The 22,243-nt window shown below is 56.5% G+C and overlaps 1 protein-coding gene across 2 annotated transcripts; it reads right to left on the bottom strand.

The window, feature by feature from the left end:
• Window positions 1–13,815: 13,815 nt before the first annotated feature.
• On the bottom strand, window positions 13,816–21,267 carry ZNF853 (zinc finger protein 853). Of its 2 annotated transcripts, none has more exons than XM_059036406.2 (3): window positions 20,814–21,267; window positions 19,915–20,037; window positions 13,816–17,353 (listed from the first exon to the last, which is right to left on the bottom strand). In XM_059036406.2, the coding sequence occupies exons 2-3, from the start codon at window positions 19,997–19,999 to the stop codon at window positions 15,150–15,152; spliced, it is 2,289 nt and encodes a 762-aa protein (XP_058892389.1). In that variant the 5' UTR covers window positions 20,000–20,037; window positions 20,814–21,267; the 3' UTR covers window positions 13,816–15,149. The 2 variants fall into 2 exon arrangements, with proteins under 2 accessions (XP_058892389.1, XP_058892388.1); XM_059036405.2 differs by having other exon boundaries at window positions 19,915–20,032.
• Window positions 21,268–22,243: the final 976 nt, after the last annotated feature.

The following is a 22,243-nucleotide window of genomic DNA, read 5'->3' as shown; positions in this document are numbered from 1 at the left end:
ACCTGGCCTTGACTCTTCCAGCCACCTAAGTCCAGAGCTGCCAGGGGTCAGGGCTGGCTGCCCCCGGGTGCCTGTAGGCACAGACCGTGGGGCAGGACCCCTGCCAGGAGGGCCTATCTTCACAGGACTCCTGGACAGCAGAGACCCAGGTTCCAGCCTGGAAGCTCCTCCTCCCCTCCCCCGTTTAGTCCATCTCGCAGTGATGTTCCAGAAAGCACCACGTGACCCCGCTGCTTGGGTTTTATGAATCTCAACAAGTCCTGGCCGCTGGCCCTCTCTGGCCACCCCTTCCTGGGGGTTCTCAGGTTCTTAACGGCATCCTTCACTCCCTCTGAGGCCAGCAGCCCTATCCCTGCTTCTCCTTCATTCTCAACAGGAATTCTTGACCTGGGTGTGTGTCCACACGTTTACACTCAGCCCATACGCATTGCACACCCGATGAGCTTTGGACCCTGTGCTGACTCCAGTTGGTGGGGAGGGCGGGGGAGATGGGGGCCCCATGGCTCACCAGGCCCTGAGGATCGTGTGTAGAAACGTGTGAGAACCTGATGGGGGCAGAAGGGCTGCAGGTTGAGGCGTGAAAGGGGATGGGAGAGAGAGGTTAGGAGGGGTGGGACCAGGAAGAGAAGTATCGAGAAGGCCCGCGGGACTTACTGCGTTCCCAGGAGAACCTGGTGACCCAAATGGTGAGTCCAGACCCAGCTAAGGCTCCAGCGCCACCCACAGGGAGACCCACTAAGGGCCATCTGAATTTACCGTGGGGTCTCTCAGAACTCAGATATACACGATCCTGCCTGGCAGCGATAGAGAGCCCTTTGAAAACATTTATAAATGAAATCAAGGCATCAGTATTCCATGTCGTGGATGATTGGAAATGGAGTAGGGGTTTGATGCCATTTGGGGACGTCACGGGCTAACTAGATGTGCCCCAGTCCTTCCAATTGCCTGGCTCTGTGAGGGGCAGCTGATGGACCAGAAACACAAGGACCATCAGGAGAAGGGACCCAGGCCCACTCGAGACTTCTGCCAACACGAGGCTGCCTGGGGAGAAAGGGAGGGTGGTTGGGCCTGTATCCGGGCTGGTCCACCCTGCACCAGCTGCTTCTGAGCCAGAAGAAGAGAGGAGAGGGGTGGTTCGCAGTGTGTCCCAGGGACAGGGCCCGCCAGGGCCTGTAGCCCGAGAGAGCAAGAAGCAGCAAGACCAAGAAAAAGAGAGACCCAACCTGGACACTGCCGCTTGGCCTGGCCAGCACTAACCTGTTAGTCAGAGTTCTGGAAAAGGGGCTGGCGGAGGTGGGCTGGGCAGCGGGGAAGCAGCAGGGGGAAGGGCTGGCCTTAGCGTGAGCTCCTCCTGCGTCTGCCACCTGGGCTGGTCTGGGGTGAAGGGCCTCCATGCCCAGAGGAGGGCAAGTCCTGAGGTCCCACCTGTGAGAGCCATGGGCCAGGAGCTGAGGGGAGCTGCAGTGAGGAGGTCCCCACACCCTCATGAGACAGGTGGCATTTCCTCCACACCTGAAAGATGGCCAGAGACTGGGATGCAGTGGGGCAGGGGACACCTGGCCTGAGCAAGAGCCTGTAGGTGAGGAGCTTGGGGCAAGTGTGGCGAGGGGGCGGGGCCACCCCATGGCTGTGGCCTCACATCTCAGTGGGGGCACCACAGCAGCAGGCAGCCAGCAATGGCATCAGGTAGGGGTGGGTTGTCACTTACCAAGATGGATGGTGGGGAGGGGGCGGATAGCAGGGGTCCAGATGGGATGCAGGGTGCTGTCCAAAGGCTGTTGAGGTAACCCATGTGCAAAATGACAAGGCTTCAAGGTAACAAAGTGTCTTAGTCCATTTGGGCTGCTATAACAAAGTTACCGTAGACTGGGTGGTTTAAACATTTATTTCTCACAGTTCTGGAGGTTGGGAAGTCCAAGATCAAGGCATCATCTGGTGAGAACCCTCTTCCTGGTTCATAACCGGAGCATTCTCACTGAGTCCTCACACGGTGGAAAGGGTGAGGGATCTCTCTGGAGGTCCCTTTTCTTTTTTTTTTTTTTTTTTTTTTTTTTTTTTTTTTTTTTTTCCGGTATGCGGGCCTCTCACTGCTGTGGCCTCTCCCGTTGCGGAGCACAGGCTCCGGACGCGCAGGCCTAGCGGCCATGGCTCACGGGCTTAGTTGCTCCGCGGCATGTGGGATCTTCCCGGACCAGGGCATGAACCCGTGACCCCTGCATCGGCAGGCGGATTCTCAACCACTGCGCCACCAGGGAAGCCCTGGAGGTCCCTTTTCTAAGGGCACTAATATCCTTCATGAGGGCCGCACCCTCATGATCTGATCACATCCCACCGTCCCCGCATCCTAATACCATCACGTTGGGGATGAGGCTTCAACAGTGAATTTGAGGGGTGAGGGGAGCAGGAAGCAGACACAGACATTCAGTCTGTAGCACAAGGTGACCGAGTTAAGCTGTGGAAATGGGAATTGCTCATGGGGGGAAACCTGATCACTTTGGGGAAACCTCCCGGTTCCGTGATCCTTGACACTGTTGTGAAGAATTCTGCCCGTTGTCCTTCTGGAGGGAGCCCCTCCCTGCCCCAGCCCCTCCCTCAGACGCCTGCCCCTGCCCGGGGCCCTGAGTCCCTGCTAGCCTCCCTCCCAGCAGTGCAGGGCAGGCTGGCAGAGAGCGGCTGTGCCAGGTCTGGGGACAGGACAGGCAGGGGACTGCCAGGGGGCAGAAGGGAAGAGCAGACAGCTCCCTCCCAGCCTGGGTGCACACAGAAATGACAAAAATGTCCACCAAACAGGGGCAGAGGTTCAAGTCCAGGCAGAAGGCAACAGGCAGGGGCGGGGTCTGGACTGCAGAGAGGTGAGGCATGAGCCCGGTGTGACAAAGACTCTCTCCCACACCAAACCTTTAGTCTGAGCCTCATCTCAGTTAGGCCTCCACTTTGGGGCTCCCGTGTCTATCTTTGCATCGCCCCGTTTTAGCAGAAATCCTGTCAAGTCACTTTAGCCAGAATCCCCGCCCTTGGACATCGGATCAGAACCCTCACCCCCACCATTCCCTAGGTGATGTTCTCTGGTTCTCTCTGACAGTGGCACCACTGCCCTCTCCCTACGCGGGGCATGTAGGGGCTGGGTGGGGACGTTGGTCAGCACTCCTCTGTGCCCGACTCTTCGCCAGCCCACAGCAGGAGAACCCAGGAGGACCACCTACAGGTGATGACAGCTGAGCGTGCCCTAAGAGTCTAGTGGGAGGGAGCTTTGCCCGGCTGGGGCGGGGGGGCAGCCCTTGAAGGCAGTGCGTGCCTGTGGATGAGTCTGTGCAAAGGTGGGGACAGATCAGAGTCCATATGCCCCGAAAGAGACACCCTGGATCTCACAAGTTCCAAATGCACCTAGATGCCTCGTACCTCTCACATCCCGTGTCCCTGCTGCAGAGCCACAGGAAGGCGGACACACAGAATGAACTCCATGGCAGTCTCTGGATGGCGGGCAGCCTCCTCACCACCAGCATCCCCCGTGGAGGGCACAGCAGTAACTAGGCAGATGATACACCCCACTCCCGCCGTGAACTTGAACGCGTGGATACTTTTTTTTTTTTTTTTTTGCGGTACGCGGGCCTCTCACTGTTGTGGCCTCTCCCGTTACGGAGCACAGGCTCCGGACGCGCAGGCCTAGCGGCCATGGCTCACGGGCCCAGCCGCTCCGCGGCATGTGGGATCTTCCCGAACCGGGGCACGAACCCGCGTCCCCCGCATCGGCAGGCGGATTCTCAACCACTGCGCCACCAGGGAAGCCCGCGTGGATACATTTTTATGTGCGCCCGCTAAAAGGGTTATATAGATCTATGAGAAAGGGAAATTTATTAATGCAGACGTATCTGATTTATTCTTTGGAGACCATTCGATTTCTTACACCTTATTTCGATGTGTTTAAACTTACTTCTTGGGGATTCCCTGGTGGTCCGGTGGTTAGGACTCCACACTTGCACTGCAGGGGGCATGGGTTGGATTCCTGGTCAGGGAACCAAGATCCCCACAAACCGCACAGCGCAGCCAAAAGTAAATAAATAAATAGGTAAAGTTACTTCTTTTCCAGGTGAATTTGGGAAATCAGTCGAGATTGAGTTCAGCACCGAGTAACAGGAAAGATCATTTAAGCAACAATCTATGCACACCAAGGATGTGATTGTCCTCATTTCAGAGGAGGGGTGTGGTCCAGGACTGGTCCAGCAGCCCCCCAAGGCCATGGACGACCTAACCCCACTCCATTTCTCCCCTCCCCTCTCCCGAGTCAGTCACTCAGCAGCCTTGTAAGCCATGCTGCTGGGAGCAAGCAGCACAGATTATTGGTGGGCGGCTTAAATTGCATTATTTAAATTTGGTTCATGTTTCTATACTTACTACATCCTTGTTTACTTATTTCTAAAACAGATAAATAACTTGGAAGTAAACTGGCAGGGTAAATCAATTTATGGCCAGAGTTTTTAGTGCCTGCAGAATGTGGTAGGAAAGAGCCTAGTAGATTAACAAGGGTCCAGAGTCTGAAATGCCTTTTACTGAGGTAAGGAATGTAGATTTTTTTCTCCTGTAGGTCATGTGAGACAGAGATCATTTTAGAAGGTGCTGGGAAGGGACTTTCAGTAACACTGAATTCCATTCGGAAGCAGTTGTTACCTTTACTCTTTTCCTTCTTCTGATAACATCAGAGAGAAAGTCTCTGGTCTCTAACACCTTTCAGACATTTGCTCATCTCCCATGTAAACAAAGATAATTTATTGTTCTGTTTCCATTGTATTTTTTTTTTTTTTACAACTACCTTCTATTTATGTCAAGTGACACTGGTTTTCCATTTACGGTAAATACATTTAGCTTTTAGAATAAATTTAGCAGGACTTCCAGTTTCTGGTCCGACATTTAAGGAGCTTGGAAGTCACTACTCCATCATCACAGCAAGAAAACAAATGAAAATCAACAACTCATCCTAGATCCATCAGAGAATTGAAATCATGGGGCAAACCACTGCCCCCCACATTGGAGAGACAGACGGCAGATACAGAGAATCACAGCTTACTAGGGCAGTAGCGCCTGCAGGGGCAGAAACTGCACTGGAGCCAGTGCTGGTGCAGCAAGACTTAAACGGTAAGAGACAAACTGTTAGGGCCTCAGCGCGGTAAGTCTGAGACTCCAAAATTCCAGAGGTTCCAGTCTTAGGAAGGCCTTGCACTTGTGTGAGTTTTACCTCCAGGAGGACCAAATGGAGAAGTGACATGAATGACTGGGATGTTATAAGGGAGAAGAAGTAGGAACTGGGAATACCCTTTTATAAGATATCTATATCTCCCATGATATAGTATAGTGCCCAGCCCTGCTGAGCTCACGGCTGAACGCCAGTATCAACTGCAAGTCTCGTGATGACCACTTTTGGATGTCTCAGCCCCACGGAGCCCTCAGGTGATACAGCCTCGGCCAATATCACATGGGACATAAGGACCACCCAGCTGAGCTGAAAGTAGCTGTAAATGTATACTGTAAACTCAGGACAATCACTAAAAAGAAAAAAAAAAAAAATTAATTCTCTGACACCAGAGAATGCAGAAAAAGATTCAAACAACAAAGGCAAAAAATAGAAAACAGTAACAAGTATGGTAGCTATTCATCCAACTATATCAATAATCACCTTAAACTAAATTAACCTCAGCTGAAAAGTGACCGGATTTAAAGAACGTTGCTAAGTAAATGATAGTACAAGTGGTAGGTCCATATGGCAAAAATGAGTGAAGTCACAAACATTGGTCCAGGGAAAAGAGGGCCACAGAAGGAGTTCAGCCAGAGGAGGGAACATTGGCGGACTGGTGTTTTGGAATCACCATCGTGATAAATGCTGGGGAGGCTGGATTAAAAGGGGCCGGAAACTGAAGGCAGGTATTTCTGATTAAACATGGAGAGCTGACCTCATCCGTTTACAACATTTCCCTCCCAAAACATCACTAAAAGTACAGTAAAGGAGGAAAAGGAGGGATAAGTCCACACGGACAAAGAGAACAGGAAGGGATCATCAGTGGTTGAGAAATTCAACACATGTTTAAATTTAGGGCAGAGACATGGGAAGGAGCGTGGCCTGACCTAAAGGAGTGGCGGTGAGATGGGAACCTGGGGTTATTGCTTTTAGCAGAACTACCAGAGTGATTTCTTTTCTTTTTTACAATTTAATTTTACTTTAAATATTGCATTATTTGGGGAAATGTGGCCTGCACATTTTCAACCTTACGTATTTATTGAGATTTTCTTTAGTGCCTAATATCGATCAGTGTCCCCAGAGTGATTCTTGAATATTGAAGAAATAACAATACAGAAGGGAGTTGGGATGAAACTTCAGGCTCCGGACGCGCAGGCTCAGCGGCCACGGCTCACGGGCCCAGCCGCTCCGCGGCATGTGGGATCCTCCCGGACCGGGGCACGAACCCGCGTCCCCTGCATCGGCAGGCGGACCCTCAACCACTGCGCCACCAGGGAAGCCCCGGGATGAAACTTTTGTGCTTAATTTCAAGGCAAAACTTGGTGCACGCGAATCGGGCATGTGGTAGATACAAGATACCTGAGAATTGTTTGCAACTCCTCCCATCAAGAAGTAGACTCGGGCTTCCCTGGTGGTGCAGTGGTTGCGAGTCCGCCTGCTGATGCAGGGGACACGGGTTCGTGCCCCGGTCCGGGAGGATCCCACATGCCGCGGAGCGGCTGGGCCCGTGGGCCATGGCCGCTGAGCCTGCGCGTCCGGAGCCTGTGCTCTGCAACGGGAGAGGCCACAACAGTGAGAGGCCCGCGTACCAAAAAAAAAAAAGAAAGAAAAGAAGTAGACTCTGTTTCCCTCCCCTTTTTCTGGGCTGGACCAGTGACTGACTTCGGTAAATAGTATGTGGCATCAGTGACACCTCACAACTTTTAAGGCTGGATCCTAAGAAGTCTTGCAGATTCCTAGCCCAGGTCTCTTGAGACCCCGCCACCCTGCTGAGAGATGGCCAGGCCACATGGAAAGGTTACGTGTAGGTGCCCCAGGGCACGGCCCCGCTGAGCTTCCAGCTGAACACCAGTATCAGGTATGAGTCTTGTGATGAACCCTTTTGGATGTCTCAGCCCCACGGAGCCCTCAGATGATACAGCCCCAGCCAATATCACATGGGACAGAACGGCCACCCAGCTGAGCCCAGGAAGCCTGCAGAACTGTGAGAAATAATACAGTATCTGTTGTTTTAAGCCGCTCTTTGGGGGTGGATTATTGCACAGCAATTGTTATCTGAAACAGAGGGCGTTAGGAGAAGCAGGGGCCATCTGGAAGGACTCCTGGGTTTGTGTCTCAATGTCTCCATGGGGACGGTGCTGCCAGCCACTGAAGGGAGAAATCAGGAGGGAGAGGCTTGGCAAGGGATTGAGAGCCCCGTGTGGCCTGACTGAGCTTTAGATCTTTGGAACATCCAAGTCTGGGAGACCAATGAGTCCTCAGGTCCAGGGCTTTGGGGAGATGCCTGGGTGGTGGCTGATGTCACAGGATGGATAAAGTTACCTGGGAACCCTACCAGACCCTACCTGCAAGGGAGAGTCCTAAGGGCATCACTGTGCCTTTCTACCATCTGGGGGCCTCACAAAGTCTTCATTTCTACATTGTCTAAACTTTTTTTTTTTTTTTTTTTTTTTGCGGTACGCGGGCCTCTCACTGTTGTGGCCTCTCCCGTTGCAGAGCACAGGCTCCGGACGCGCAGGCTCGGCGGCCATGGCTCACGGGCCCAGCCGCTCCGCGGCACGTGGGATCTTCCCGGACCGGGACACGAACCCGTGTCCCCTGCGTCGGCAGGAGGACTCGCAACCGCTGCGCCACCAGGAAAGCCCTAAACTTTTAAATCTTGGAATAATAGAAAGCCTTATCTCATAGAAAATCCACCAGAGGAAAGAGTATGTGTTGGTCTCTTGCTTTCAATGGAACAAACATATTCCAACTGTCTACTCTATGCCAGGTTCATCCACACATATTATTTTACCTGTTTGACACACAATAACCCAGAACAATAGACCCTCTTGCTCACATTTTAAAGGCAAGGAAAGTTGTCACATAGTAACTGGCGGCTAGAATTCCAATCCCCAAGTCCTCACTGGAGGACCATGGCTAGTTTCTGAAAGATGGCAGGCTGACTCAACGTCTGACTTTATCTTATTCCCCAGAGATTCTCTGTTTTACCAGAGACTTCTGGGCTTAGCCAGCCAGCCCCTTATATGGCACAAATGCAGCCCAAGGGTCAGCCCAGAGAGATGTTTACCTGACTTCTAAGAAGCAGAATGACACCCTAGGGCTTCCCCGGTGGCGCAGTGGTTAAGCGTCCGCCTGCCGATGCAGGGGACACGGGTTCGTGCCCTGGTCCGGGAGGATCCCACGTGCCGCGGAGCGGCTGGGCCTGTGAGCCGTGGCCGCTGCGCCTGCGCGTCCGGAGCCTGTGCTCCTCAGCGGGAGAGGCCACGACAGTGAGAGGCCCGCGTATCACAAAAAAAAAAAAAAAAAAAAAAAAGAATGACACCCTGCCCTACTGCCGTTATTGTGACCAACACAACCCAAAGAGACAGGAAGGACTTCTTACCTGGTCCCTCTGTCTCACACTAGGGCCTAAAATAGGTAAAACCTTGAGTCCTAGCCTGACCCCCTCATAGAAACAACCTTCTCCCTACCTTTTGCAAACCCTTGCAGATGTGAGCATTGTATGAAAAACTGAGACTAATTATAGTCAGTAATTTGGGGGGGTTAAAAAATTTTTCCCACTGTATTTTTTTCACTTGATGAGCCAGCCTCGTAAGGTCTGGACTCCTTTACAAAATTCCCCAAGGAAGACTCCTTTTCTTAATGTTCTTGTCTCTTCTATGTTTTCCTTTGATGTCTCCCAACACATATGAATTAGTCAGGTCTAGCTGGCTGACAGCACAGAACGGCCAAGATGTGATATAAACCCAGAAGAGCAGAGTTCCTCCACGACTTAGTGTTAGGGTTAGGGCTCAGGAGGGAAACTGGCAAGAGCAAGGTAGGGGAGGGTTAGGAGAGGGGAAGGCGGGGGTCGGTGTTGGGCAGGAAACCCAGGGGCAGGGCCTGACTCATGGGCCTTCCAGGGTCCACACTTGGCCGGCTTCAGGACTCAGGAGTCATCCTAGGCACAGCAGACACAGAGGGCAGGCCTAGGTAGTCTAAGATGCTGTTGGAATGGAGAAGTCAGGTAGGGGTGGGAGAGATGCTGAGAAATTCTGGGGAGAAGTCAGAGCCTTATCGGGAGTCTGGGGCCAAGGGATGGTAATTAAGACAGGGGGCTAGGCGAGGCCACCTGGTGTGAGGTTGTGGACAGGGAAGGAGCAGACTCCGACAGACCCTGGAACCTGCCCACATTTAGCCGTGGAGCGGAGAACCCAGCCTGCGAGTCGGAAGGAGGGTGTCCCCCGAGATTGTTCATGGCTGGGCTTCCTGGTGGAGTTTTGTCCATACAGGTGAGAAGGCCTTCAATCTCAATCCTGCAGTCACCTTCAAGGATGCTGCTGGAAACCCGTGGGTTCTGGGAGAGAAGACGGGGAGAGGACACCTGTGCGAACTCCCAGGACTAGAGGAAGAGGCTGTGCCAGTGGAGACTCAGGGGTCTCTGCAGGTGGCCTTCCAAGGGAGCCGGGATGCACTGCAGAACTTTTGTGAACTTCCCGTCTCATCAGCACACATCTCCTCCCAGTGATAAATGGAAATGCCACGCCCTGAAGATGATGGCTTAGATGTGAGGTATAGATATATACACACACATATATATATATGTTTTTTACTGTTGGGAATTAAAATCAGACGTGTGCTCTCTATTTTTAAGCGTGACTGGTCGGTTTTTGTCCTGTGAAGCCCTTCAGAGATCCATGGTTCAACAGGGAATTCTTACAGCGTAAGGGAGAGGATGCGATGAAAATGGATCACAGCGCAATAACTAACATGGCCTCAGATGTGTGTGAAACCGAAACCACAGACCACACTTAACCAGAAAACACACCAGTCCACCTACAATGGTGTACCCACTCCCGTGCAACCGAAGCACACCAACTCTTTCCCCCAGAGGACACAAAGTCCCTTTATCCATCTTTGGGTGCCGTCATTTCCCTTCTACCTTTAATTCTCTGTAACTTAAATACTGAGCTATAAATTAACTACGGTGACTGTGTTTTATGTGAGACGGTAGAGAAATGGGAGAAGGAAAGGGAGACAATGGCTAATATGTAAATGAACAGATTCACATCAAAATAAAGGCGGAACGCTGAGAACGATTACAGCCCTGGTTTCTGCAGCGGGTCGCGTGGTTGTAACTGGATTTAGAACGGCTTTCTTGCACACCCAGTGTGTGTCCTCTTTGCCCCCAGCAGGCCCCCGAGTGTAGCCTCCTTAACCAGAGACAGAAAAGGGGATTCTGGGAAACGTGGTTGGCTCAGCCCGGCTGACACACAGAGCTGCCCCACTGGCCTCCTGTCTGTACTGGTGAAACCCAGTTCCCGTTACACATACATCTGTTTAAGAACAAACTCAGTCATTTAAGACAACGGTAGTATAGGTGAATATAATCGATACGATATGCCAGTGTCCAAGGTGTGGGAAACACTGATCCGTAGGATTAAATATAAGCTTCTCGGCTTGAAAATCATGTGATTCCACAAACTGGAGCCCCTGCCCAGCCCACCCCCTCAGCCCAACACCCGTCTCCCATAGCACCTCTGTCTGGCCCTCGGGAAACCCTTGGAGTCCCTAATTCCTCACCACATCCAGAGCTTCTCCGGCTCCGATCCTTCACACACAGCATGACCTCCGTCTGGATGCTTCCCGCCCCACAGCCAGCCCGCGGTCCGTCCAGTCCTCGCCCTGCAAACACCCTCTGGGACTTCCCTGGCGGCAGCAGTTAAGACTCCAAGCTTCCACTGCAGGGGACGTGGAATTGGTCGGGGAACTAAGATCCCACATGCCGCATGGCCAAACAACAACAACAAACAAACAAACGACCAAAAGATACCTTCTGACCCAGGAAGACTTCTCCCGTGAGGCCACTTGGGTCCCCGTGGCAGAGCTCGTGGCTCTGTCCCCACGGCCCACCCCATTGTGTCTCCCTCTCCGCCTGGGCTCTGAGCTCTCCAGCGATGCCTGTCGACCTGTCGACCCTGCCCCCGGAAGAACCTTCGCCCGCCCGCCAGCTTCGCCTCCCCTCCCGTCTTGGCACCTGTCTGACGTTTCCCAGGACCAGACCACAGAAGCCCATTTGCGCACCCGTGGTTCCTCAAGGAAATGCAGCCAGGGGAAGCTGGTGAGAGAGGGGGACACAGCACAGGAAAGGGGGGTGAGGGGGAAGGGGGGCTCAGGCACAGCCACACGGAGGGAAGGAAGCTTCCATGGCATCCCAGGGCTGCTCCGGAGGAGAAGTGATGCCGCAGCCTTGTCCTGACCTGAGGAGCGAGCTGGGCTTCCACACCTCACACTTCTCAGAGTAGGAGCCCCGTCCCCTTGCCCTGCGGGGGCTGCTGCGGGAAGCCAGGTGGGGCGGGGCGGGGGGAGGCGTACGTCTGTAAGGACCCGTCCAAGGAGAGGTGGGCAGAGAATCAACATCTGTCCCGGGCCCTCCTTAACCCACACAGATCCACTCGCGCCCCATACGAATTCCACTCTGGGTGGAGAACGCTGACTGGAGAAGGGCTCGCGGGGTCCCGTACAGCCCCTGAGGCCCCAGCTGACGCTTCTCACCTTCCCCATCCTGGCCTTTAGCATCTCTGCCGGTCTAGGTGCCTTGTCTGATGGGGTTACCCAGACCTTTACCCCCGAGGAGCCGGAGCCCCTGCTTGGAAGATCGGGGTACCCTTGTCCCCTCAGTGAATGCTTTTGCTCAGGGAAACGGACCCAGGTCTATTGGGGGGAAGAACCAAGGAAACACTACTCTATATGACCACCGGGAACTGTTGCATCGTGAAGTCCTTCCCCAGGGGGCCGGCTTCTCCTGAGATCACTGGGCTCTGGCTCAGACCTAGGAACTGGGAAAGAGATTGTGACTTTCCATCGGGGAAGCTGACATTGGCCTTCAAGGTCACCACTTTTTTTTTTTTTTTTTAATATAAGTCAAGCAATAGCCTAGTCGGCTCTTTACCCATCTTGTCCCTGGCAACACCACTGCCTGCGACCCATCACCATGGATCCCTTCAGGCCTGGGCCTTCTGGTCACCATCCGAAGCTTACTGCCCATTCCAGTAACTACGTCTGCCTTGTGCTGGCAGTTATGCATTACATCTGGCCGCTGCTACTCCAGGGATGCTGTCACCCCGTTGACACGAGAGAGTCCAGTTCCGTGAAGGCACTTCTAACGTCAGCCCAGGTCTACGGCCAGCAGCTCGTGCACTGCTCCTGAATGAAGCCAGTGCCTTCTCACCTGCACTTTGCTTATCTCCTCGGGGAGGGAAGGTCCTCTGGGCTCTCCCAGAGCATAGTCAGCAATGGGTTCTTTGGAATAAAACATCTGTTTTCTCCAGACTTCCGATCCTTCAACTCAACACTCTGCCCAGGCCGTCCTGGCAAGCCCAGCTCACTTAATGTGGACCATCGTCATGTCCAAGCTTCCAGTGGTCGTCTCAGCAGTAGGACCGGCTCCGGGTGCCCTTGCCAGGGCACCACCCAGGGGGACACAGAGGTGTGTCTCAGTCTCCAGGCTGATATGCCACCCACTCCCAGCCCCTCAACCTCCAGATCCACTCCTAGGTGTGCTTCCCTTGCTCCCGCTGGTAGACATTAGCCTGGACTTGCAGGTCCTTTGGTGAATAATCCCTTCCCTCCCTTGGCGGAGCCAGCGCTGCCCCAGCCAGGCCGTGCCGGGCCTAGAATCTCATTACAGGAGGGCAAGTATTGTCTTGAAAGACATCTGCCTCAACCAGACCTCTGCATGGTCTCTGGACAAGGTAAGGGGCACAGCTGGTTTCTAGCAAGGGAAATCGGGTCACAGCTGCTGCCCGGAGTTGAGGGGAACGTGGGGGCTTGGCGTTCTCAAGGACGTTGCCCAGATGCCCCGATCCAAGCCAGAAGTTTCGCTACTCTTGCCTTACGCCTTGCGCCTAGCGCTTGGTAGTCGACGCTTCGCAGAAAGAACCGAGTCCCTTTAAATGCTGCACGGAGGCCTTCCGACGGTCCCTCTGCGCCTTCAGTTGGTAACGGTGGTCCCAAGCCTCTCTTTTACCCTCATCGTGGCTTTAATGGGGCTCAGCAAAACCGACCAATTCCACAGTACCTATAATAACCATTTCTCACATGTCTGAAGTGCTCAAGATACCGCATGAGCTGGGGCATCCCCTCTCACCTGGTATCCTGTCCTGTCCATCAGTATAGTGGCCAGGGGTCACCACCCACAAGGGGGCCCCTGCTGCTACAATGGGCGAGTGGTCCAAACCCAGGGTCCCCACTTTAGACTCCACTTGCTAAGACCGCTGTCAACACCGTCAGTCTTAAGGTGGGCTCTCCAGGGGCAGACCTTGAAACAAGGGTCTATGTGTGAGTGATGATATTATTAAGGCCATGGAGACGCCAAAACTGGCTTCCTTCAGCGTCCGCTCTCTGGTCCTCATCCCTCCTCAGGAGGGTTTTACTGAATGAGCCCATCCCCCACCAAGGGTCTCAGGCTAGAAGGAAGGCTCTAGGGTGAGAACTGGGCACGGGCCTGAATACTAAGTCCCTTGTTTCTAGAGCGACCAGGAAAATGCGCCAGAGAAATGAAGCCCCATAAAACCCAGAGGTGCAAACACAGGCGGGACAATGTATTTCCTCATTTTGATTTATTTTTCGTTGTTTGTTTCTCACTTACCAACACATCTGTAAAACGCAGCAGGCTCTGTTAGTAAAGGAGAAGCAGGGAGGACAGCAGGGCAGCATCTAAGGAGCCACGTAGGGGAGTCGAGAGCAGGAAGGGCTTGGGGGCCTGAGGTGGCGGGTCCGCCCCTGGCGTCATCCTGCCTTCCCACAAGGCATCGAGATTGCCGCTGCTTTGACTGAGCCCCCAGCTGTTTACAAAATTGTCATAAAGAGCCTTTCTGTTGCCTCCAATCCCCGTCCCTGACATTCTCCCTCTGACTCCCGGCGATGAGGCTGGGTCTACTCGGGCCAGCCCTCTGCACAGCCTGGCCCGGGAGAACCTGCCCCTGCGTCTCAAGGCCCCGACCCCATAGCCTCAGCCCCTGGACAGGCATCTGAGAAGGGAGGCTAGGGTGGGGCTACCCGCAGCCCTTTGGGAAGGAAGGATGGTGGGACCACCGCTTAGGACCCTGGACAGCACTTCCAGAATGCCCTCCGCTTCGGCCCCAGGCTTCTATTCAAGAGGCATTAGGGAGCAGCTGTGGGCATGGGAACGCGGCAGCAAAGAGGCCTAGGGCCGGCCGGAGGCTTGCCTGGGTGGCCCTGGAGGGAAGGTTTCACCTTCGCCCAGAGTGGACTTCCTGGCGTTTGCACATTGACCCAGCGGACACCCGGACCCTGTGTTTATGAACACAAACATTTTAATCAGGATTTTATGCACCCTGCTGAATTTTCATCCTAGGAAGTATTTTCAAGGCAAATGCCATCCAGGACAATTTAATGCCTTGATCAGTTCTCTACGTAACGCAGATACATTTCCTTTTTTTCCCATGAAATAATTTTCACCAGGACCAAATCCTTTTCACGTGCGTTGTACCACGTACATCGGACTCCCTGGTCAGTGTTCGAGCTCTGTCGAATGTCACCCACTGTCTCATCTTGTCATTGGACTTTTCCCCCCGCGGCTCTCATCTCCAGTAAGTCCAATTTTCCCAGGGAGGCTTCCCCGACCGACTTCTCACCCATCGGTACCCGATGCCGAATTTGAACCGTGTGCTGTTTGTACTGATGTGCAACATCCGTGCTCTTTTAGCCTCGTCGACTTCCTCCTGTGGAGTGATTCTGAGGGTCCGACCACTCAGTTGACCCGGGAGAAGGATGGCAGCCTTTTCCCGGCGATATTCCAGGACGTCCCGAGACCCCGGAACTGGGTCAAGACGTCCTAGCGGGCGCGGCGCTTCCCGGGTGTGGGGGGGGGGGCAGGGCGAGCGGCGCCCTCCCCGACCTCGGCCCCCGCCCGGGGTCACGGCGCCTTGTCCGCAGCCTGCTCGGCGCGCGGGGCCCCGCCGGCGGCCGCGCGCGCGCCGCGGAGCAGGCCCAGGCCCCGGGAGCGGCCGGCGCCGTGCAGCTGGCGCTCGTGGCGGCGGATCTGCACCTTGTGGCGGAAGCGCTCGCCGCAGTCCTCGCACACGTAAGGCCGCTCGCCCGAGTGCGTGCGGCGGTGGCGCAGCAGGTTGGACGAGACGCTGAAGCGCTTGCCGCAGTCGCCGCAGGCGTAGGGCCGCTCGCCCGTGTGCGTGCGCTGGTGCTGCACGAGCGCCGAGCTCTCGCTGAAGCGCTTGGCGCAGTACGGGCACGCGTAGGGCTTCTCGCCCGTGTGGATGCGCTGGTGCGTCACCAGATTCGAGTGCTGCGAGAAGCTCTTGCCGCACTCGCCGCAGCGGTGGGGCCGCTCGCCCGTGTGCGTGGCCTGGTGCCGCACCAGGTCCGTGCTGCGGCTGAAGCCCTTGCCGCACTCCCCACAGATGGTCGGCCGGTCCCGGGCGCGCCGCCGCCGCCGCTGCCGGGCCGGCGTCAGGGCCGCGCTGCCCGCCGGGCCCGGGATGGCCACCACCGAGGGCGCCGACACGGCCGGCAGCACCATGAGCTCCTGCAGCACCACGTAGCCCGGGGGCGCCACCACGACCGCGGCGGGCGTCCCCGGGACGGCGGCACCGCCGCCCCCCGCGGCGGGCACCAGCTCCAGCTGCAGCTCCGGCGGCACGGGGGCCAGCTCCAGCTGCAGCTCCGGCGGCTGAGCCCCCAGCTCCACCGGGGCCAGCTCCAGCTGCAGCTCCGGCGGCTCCTCCAGCTGCAGCTCCTGCTGCCGCTCCAGCTGCCGCTCCAGCTGCTGCAGTTGCTCCTGCAGTTTGAGCTGCAGCTGCCGCTGCTCCTGCTGCCGCTCCAGCTCCTGCCGCTGCCGCTCCAGCTCCTGCTCCGACCCCAAGTCCACCGGCATGAGCTCCAGCTCCACCTCTTCCTCCTCCTCCTCTGGCTCCAGTGGCCGGGGCTGCAGCTGCTGCTGCTGCAACTGTTCTTGCTGCTGCTGCAGCAGCTGCTGCTGCTGTAACTGTTGCTGCTGCAACAGCTGCTGCTGTAACTGTTCTTGCTGCTGCTGCAACAGCTGCAACTGCTCTTGCTGCTGCTGCAACAGCTGCTGCTGTAACTGTTCTTGCTGCTGCTGCAACAGCCGCTGCTGCTGTAACTGTTGCTGCTGCAGCTGCTGCAACTGTTCCTGCTGCTGCAGCTGTAACTGTTGCTGCTGCAGCTGCTGCTGCTGCTGTAACTGTTGCTGCTGCAGCTGTAACTGTCGCTGCTGCTGCAGCTGTAACTGTTCCTGCTGTGGCTGTAACTGTTTCTGCTGTGGCTGTAACTGTTCCTGTTGAGGTTGTAACTGTTGCTGCTGCAGCTGTAACTGTTCCTGCTGCGGCTGTAACTGTTCCTGCTGCGGTTGTAACTGTTCCTGCTGCAGCTGTAACTGTCGCTGCTGCGGTTGTAACTGTTCCTGCTGCTGCAGCTGTGGCTGTTCCTGCTGTAACTGCTGTTGCAACTGCTGCTGTGGTGGTGGCAGCTGCTGTGATTGTAACTGTTCCCGCTGTTGCTGTGACGGCTGCTGTTCTTGCACTTGCCGCTCCTGTGGCTGTTCCTGCTGTTGCAGCCACTGCGGCTGTGCTTTCTGCTGCTCACGTTGCACAGATTGGGGGTTTTCCTGTAGTTCTTGCTGCTGTCGAGGCAGCTGCTGTTGCCCATCTTGCTGCTGCTGGAACTGTTCCTGCTGCTGCTGTGACAGCTGGTGCTCTTGCATGTGCTGCTCTTGTAACTGTTTCTGCTGTTGCATCAGCTGCAGCTGTGGTTTCAGTGGCTCCTGTTGCACAGATTGGGGTTTTTCCGGCTGTGGTAGAGGCCGCTGCTCTTGCCCGTCTTGCTGCCGCTGTTGCTGCTGCGAGTTTGGCTGGTGTCCTGACACTTGGTCTCGTGGCTGCAGCTGTTGCAGCTGCTCCTGCTGTGGCTGCTGCTGCAGCTCTGGCTGCTGTTCTGACTGTTGGGGTTGCAACTCCTGCTGTTGTGGCGGGGCTCCCTTAGCGGTTGCACCGGCCCCCGTCGGGGCTGAGACTGCGGGCCGCGGAGGGCTACTGCCCCTCTCCTGAGCCTCTTCCTCCTCCTGACTCTCACTCCCACCGCTGCCACCTGTAGTGGAAATGCCAGGAAGCCAGGACAGAAAGATCTACAGGCAGCTCTCCCATCCCGACTCCCAGGATCTCCCCCCTTACCCTGCCCCATGTACAGTCACTCTAGATACACTCCTGAGCCCTCAGCAGGGACCCCAAAACACTGGACCAAGTGACAATGGCAGTATGGTAGAAACGGAAACGCCCAGAAGTGCGGAGTTGGCTTGGAAATGTGCCCCAGGGACAGCTGGTCACATCACTCTGGACCTCAGCCCCCTGACCTCTCCTCTGGGCCTTCTTCCACACAGGCTCCATGCCTTAGACCTTGGCAGTGACACCGCGGATGCCTGTGGCTCCCCGACACCACTCCCTGAGAAGTCCTTTGGGCTTAACCGCCATCCAGTAGGAAACAGTGAACCAGCCATTCCCACGGCTAAGCCACAAGCCCATGCTGAACTCAGCCCTCAGTTAAGGTCACACCTTAAATGAATGGAACCCACCTTCTCTGTACATAATACAGAATTTCTGTAAGGCTGCCTGGAAGTGTTTCTGCGGCAGTTTCTAAAAGTCACCAAAGTGTCAGGGAGAACACGAGGTTTCCAGGTCAGAAGTCCTCAGTTCAGAAAAACTCTACCAGTTAGCAGCTGTCTAACCTCCTGCAGGTTCAGGGCCCTCCTTGTCTGTAACATAGCTAAGTGACACCCACACCAACAGCTTAATGAGTGAAGCAGGAAGAGCCCTGACATTACCCCTAGCAGGTGCTTGAAAAATCCCTCTCCCTGTGGGTTTGGAATGGGTTTGAAAACTAACAAACAGTTTGGAAATACTGAGGATATAACTAGCTCCATCTGAAACAGTCCTTAGGCTGTGAGTGTTTTAGATTGTTATTCTGGGATGGAAAGGACCAACTCACAGCCCCTAGTCAACATGGCAACTGGCCAATTATTTAACCCCTGGGAACCTAAATTTCCCCATCTGCTAAAGGAGACAAATCCCTTTCAGGGAAATCATGAGAATTAGAGGGGATAAATGTGCAGCCCCAGCACGGTACAGGACGTGGTGTAAGCTCAGCTAAACAGGACTCATTCCGTTTCTGTTTCACAAAACCCACACACAGTTTCTCACTTTGAGCATTCCTGCTGGGTTATCAGAAAATCTGAAGAGGCTTTCTCCATTCCCAAGTCTGATTTCAACATCTGTTCTTCCTACAATATCATCTTTTCAATTTTGTAATGGAAAGTAGAGGTTTGATTTTGTAAATTTTGCTCTCTGACTACCTTTCCAGGAATATATTGAATTAATAAAGCCAAGGGATATCTACATGTAAATAATTCCCTTTTAGGAAACTATTCCCAATAACCTTTGCTTAGACTAATGGATCAGTGAATGCATTTTTCCCATACACTCACACCAGGTGGGAGTATGCGGGAAGGGAGGGAAGACAGCCATGAAAACCTGTTTTCTCGGCAAATCGAAGGTCACATGACACTCCCTTCTCCCACCACCTCTGGGGGCAGCAGGGACACATCGCGCCTCTGTGTGGGTCCTCTCATTTCTAGGACAGTGCTTGGCCGTATGGCCACTCCCCACTTCTTACGGCATTTTAAACATTGTTAACAACGATGTTGTAGTAAATGTATACGTAAGTGTCACCTGATGTGTCTGCTCTCGCGAGATTTTTGTCAGTTAAATATTTAAGCCAAAAGAGTCCTGGGAATTCCCTGGCAGTCCAGTGGTTAGGACTTGGAGCTTTCACTGCTGAGGGTGTGGGTTCAATCCCTGGTCAGGGAACTAAGATCTTGCAAGCTGCGCAGCATGGGCAAAAAAAATAAAAAAATAAAAAGCCAAAAGAGTCCTAGTTAAGTCCACACATCCCCATCCAACCCCTCCAGTTCCCTTGGTCCTTTTCATGCTCTGTTCAACCCTGCCCCAGCCCCTCACTCAGCACCCTCAAAGCCCAGAGTGGGGAGTTGAGTCCCACGAGTGTGGCCACCATGGAAGATTCGCCCAGAGCAGGTCCCAGAGAGAGACGGGGTCTTGGAAGGTTCTGCAGGGCCACAGTTGCCTCTGGGCAAGAGGGGAGAAAGCTGGATGGAAGCAGAGGTCAAGGAAAAGTGGACGAGGTCAGAGGCCAAAGAAAAGCCACACGGCCAATGACAAGAGGGCCCCTCTGCCGCTGAATTCAATCTGGGACCTTGAGTCTGGAGCCAGGGACAAGTGGGAGGAAAATGGAGGCTGTGTGAGCCCTGGGGAAACAGCAGAGGGTCCCAGCCAGCACTTATCCAGGTCCAGGGCAGGGGCTGAGAACGTCTGCACTGCCAGGCAGCCCTCACCAGCAAGACTGCAGCCTGAGAGAGCCACCTGCTCTCTCGAGGTGAACCTGCCAGTGTGAGTGGGTGCAGCCTGCCCTCCACACCCCGAAACTGCCAGGTGGGTGCCCCTCCAGACAGCAGGCTGCCCGCCACCATTCAGGGCTCCCTCCCAGCTGTGGCAGGCCTGGGCTCTGTCAAAGATCCTCGCTGGGGACCTGAGGACCATCTCCTGGTTTAGGAGGTCAGAGGCCCCCCCCCAGCCCCTCACCTGAGAGGGTGTCAGGCCCTGAGCCCCCATCTTCAAGACACCGAAGCTCCAGCACGAAGGTCTTGGTTGCCGGCCCTACCTCCATCCTGGCAGTCAGACAGAGATCCCAGGGAGCCAGCTGTGCTGAGGAAGGAAGGAAGCTGTTCAGATGCGTGGGAGAGCTGTGAGCCCCGGGCCCAGGGGCACCAACTCCCTTGACGCCCCCCAGAGCTGGCAGCTCACCCCTGCTGGAAAGGAGGACCGTGTGGTCCACAGCCAGGAAAGGGATGAGCAGGGGTGGCCCAGAGGCCCGTTCGCCTGCACAAGGAGTTCTGCCTCTCCAGACTTCGTGCAGGGCCCGCATTCAGTCCCACACCCGGGGGCAGCCCGTGCGGCTGTGTGTCACTGAGGGACGATACTAAGGTAGCTAGCTGCACCCCCAGAAGGGACGTTCGGGGAGGAGTCGGCAGAAAAATGAGAGACCTGTCCATCTCACACTCCCCTAGCCCCCTTCCAAGTACCGGCAAGTCTGTTCAATTCCCTGGTCTCCTGCCTCCCCGGCTGCTCTTGGGGGTGCACCCCACCTTCCCAGGCCGCCAGCAGACCAGCGGTTCCAGGCCACGTGGGTCGGTCCAGGTGCCACCTCAGCTCCCAGGAAGGCACGTTTCCAGGGCACCACGACCCACGGAACTGCAGGGCTGCCTGCCTGGCCCTGTGCCCAGGCAGTCCTGAGGTCTGGAGGGCTCCCCGCCTCTCTCCTGCGTCCACCTTGGCCCCTGCAGAGGTGTGCCCATGTCCAGTCCTCCCTCCCCTCCTAACAGGGTGACTCCAGGTCTCCCCAGCCCTACAGAATCCCGTCCAAAGCCTCTTAAGAGAAGCGTCCCTAGGTTCACCCAGCTGTCCTACCCACTGGGCCTCACCTGGTACAGCATTTCCTGCTCCTCACGCAGCCTCTGCACTAGGGGAGGTGTGGTCAGCAGGGGCTGGAAGGTGAAGGCCAAAGCGTTCAGCCAGCACCTTCCTGAGGAGCCTCCATCCAGAAAGAGCCGGGGAGGCGCCAGGCCACCCAGGGGCCTTTCTGGGCACTCAGGAGGGTCTGCCGCGGTCTGGGTTGCCGAGGTCGCGCTGGGCCAAAAGAAGCGGGCAGAGCGGAGTTCAAAAGCAGAAGTTGGTGTCGGCTCCCCGGGGTGGGGGCTGGAGGGGGCCGAGCCCCCAGCCAGCGCGGGGCTCAGGGCCGGCCGTGCGGGACCATCGCGGGCGCCGAGGGCTGCGGGGCGGCCCCGAGGGCGGCCCCGGTGGACGGCCCGGCCCGAGGTCGGCGGGGCCGGGGTGCCACCGGTGTCTTTTCAGCCCGGGGCGGCGCGGGCCCGGCCGGGGTCCGCCGGCGGCCACAGGTGCCGGGAGGCCGCGGGCGGGCAGCCTGGGCCGGGCCCCGCGGGCGGCGGGCGCCGCGGCCGGGCCGGGGTCCCCGTTCGCTCGCCCGCCCGCCCGAGCGTGCGACCCGCCGGCCGTGCGTCCGTGCGGGCAGCGGCCGGGCCGGGGGCGGGGGCGGCGGGGGCCGGCACAGGAAGTCCCCCCGGCATCCGCATCCTGTCCCCCGCCCGCCGCCCGTGCGGCCCCGCGCCCCGGCCCCCGCTGCCGCCGCCGCCGCCGCCGCCGCCGCCGCCGCTCTAGGCAGCCGCGAGCTCGGTGGGCTTAACCCTTCCCCGCCCGGCCACTCGCCCGCCGCGTCCCTGGGTGCGCGCGTCCGCGCCGGGGCTGGCGACCGTCGCCGCAGCAGAGTAGCGGGAGGCTCCCAGCTGGGGCCCTGCCGCCCCGGGAAGGGCAGGCACGGCCTCTGGGCGCCCCTGGCCAGGGTACGCATCGGGCTTAATTAGCACTCAAGTAGACGACACTCGGCTAGTGAAGCCCCATCCCGGGCCGCCTGAAGAGGCCTCCCCCTCCTCACCTTGGACCCCCGGTCCTGGACCCTGGAGTGGCGAGGACAGGCCCGAGGGCACGGGGAGTGTTGCAGCCAGGGCGGTGGGCGTGGGTCCCAGAGGACCAGATGGCGTCGTAGGGGCCACCCTCGGGCCACCCTGGTGAGCTCGTCCCTCTCTGCGCCCCCTGCTCGCTTCCTCTGTGCACAAGGCCCCCGCCGCACCCCCGCCCTCTGCCCTCCCCAGCAGCACCTGGCAGCGGCCTCCCTGGACGTGCCTGGCCACGTCCCGGCTGGTCAGGGGTCCCTCCATCTCAATATCCCATCCCTTTACTGCACTGTCTCTCTGATGCGGAGATGAGTTCACCCTGAAATCGGGAGACTCCAGTTCTCTCAAAACCAGAAGAGCTGGCCGTAGGGAGCTGTTCCTGT

The sequence above is a fragment of the Kogia breviceps genome, chromosome 14 (assembly GCF_026419965.1).
Source record: "Kogia breviceps isolate mKogBre1 chromosome 14, mKogBre1 haplotype 1, whole genome shotgun sequence".
Classification (NCBI taxonomy): domain Eukaryota; kingdom Metazoa; phylum Chordata; class Mammalia; order Artiodactyla; family Physeteridae; genus Kogia; species Kogia breviceps.
The sequence above is the reverse complement of the archived record's forward strand: the minus strand, read 5'-3'. Positions and strand labels throughout refer to the sequence as shown.

Coding starts and splice junctions, on each gene's coding strand:
- ZNF853 (XM_059036405.2), bottom strand. Junction 17,354..19,914: donor AGGGCCTGACACCCTCTCAG/GTGAGGGGCTGG, acceptor TTTCCACTACAG/GTGGCAGCGGTGGGAGTGAG.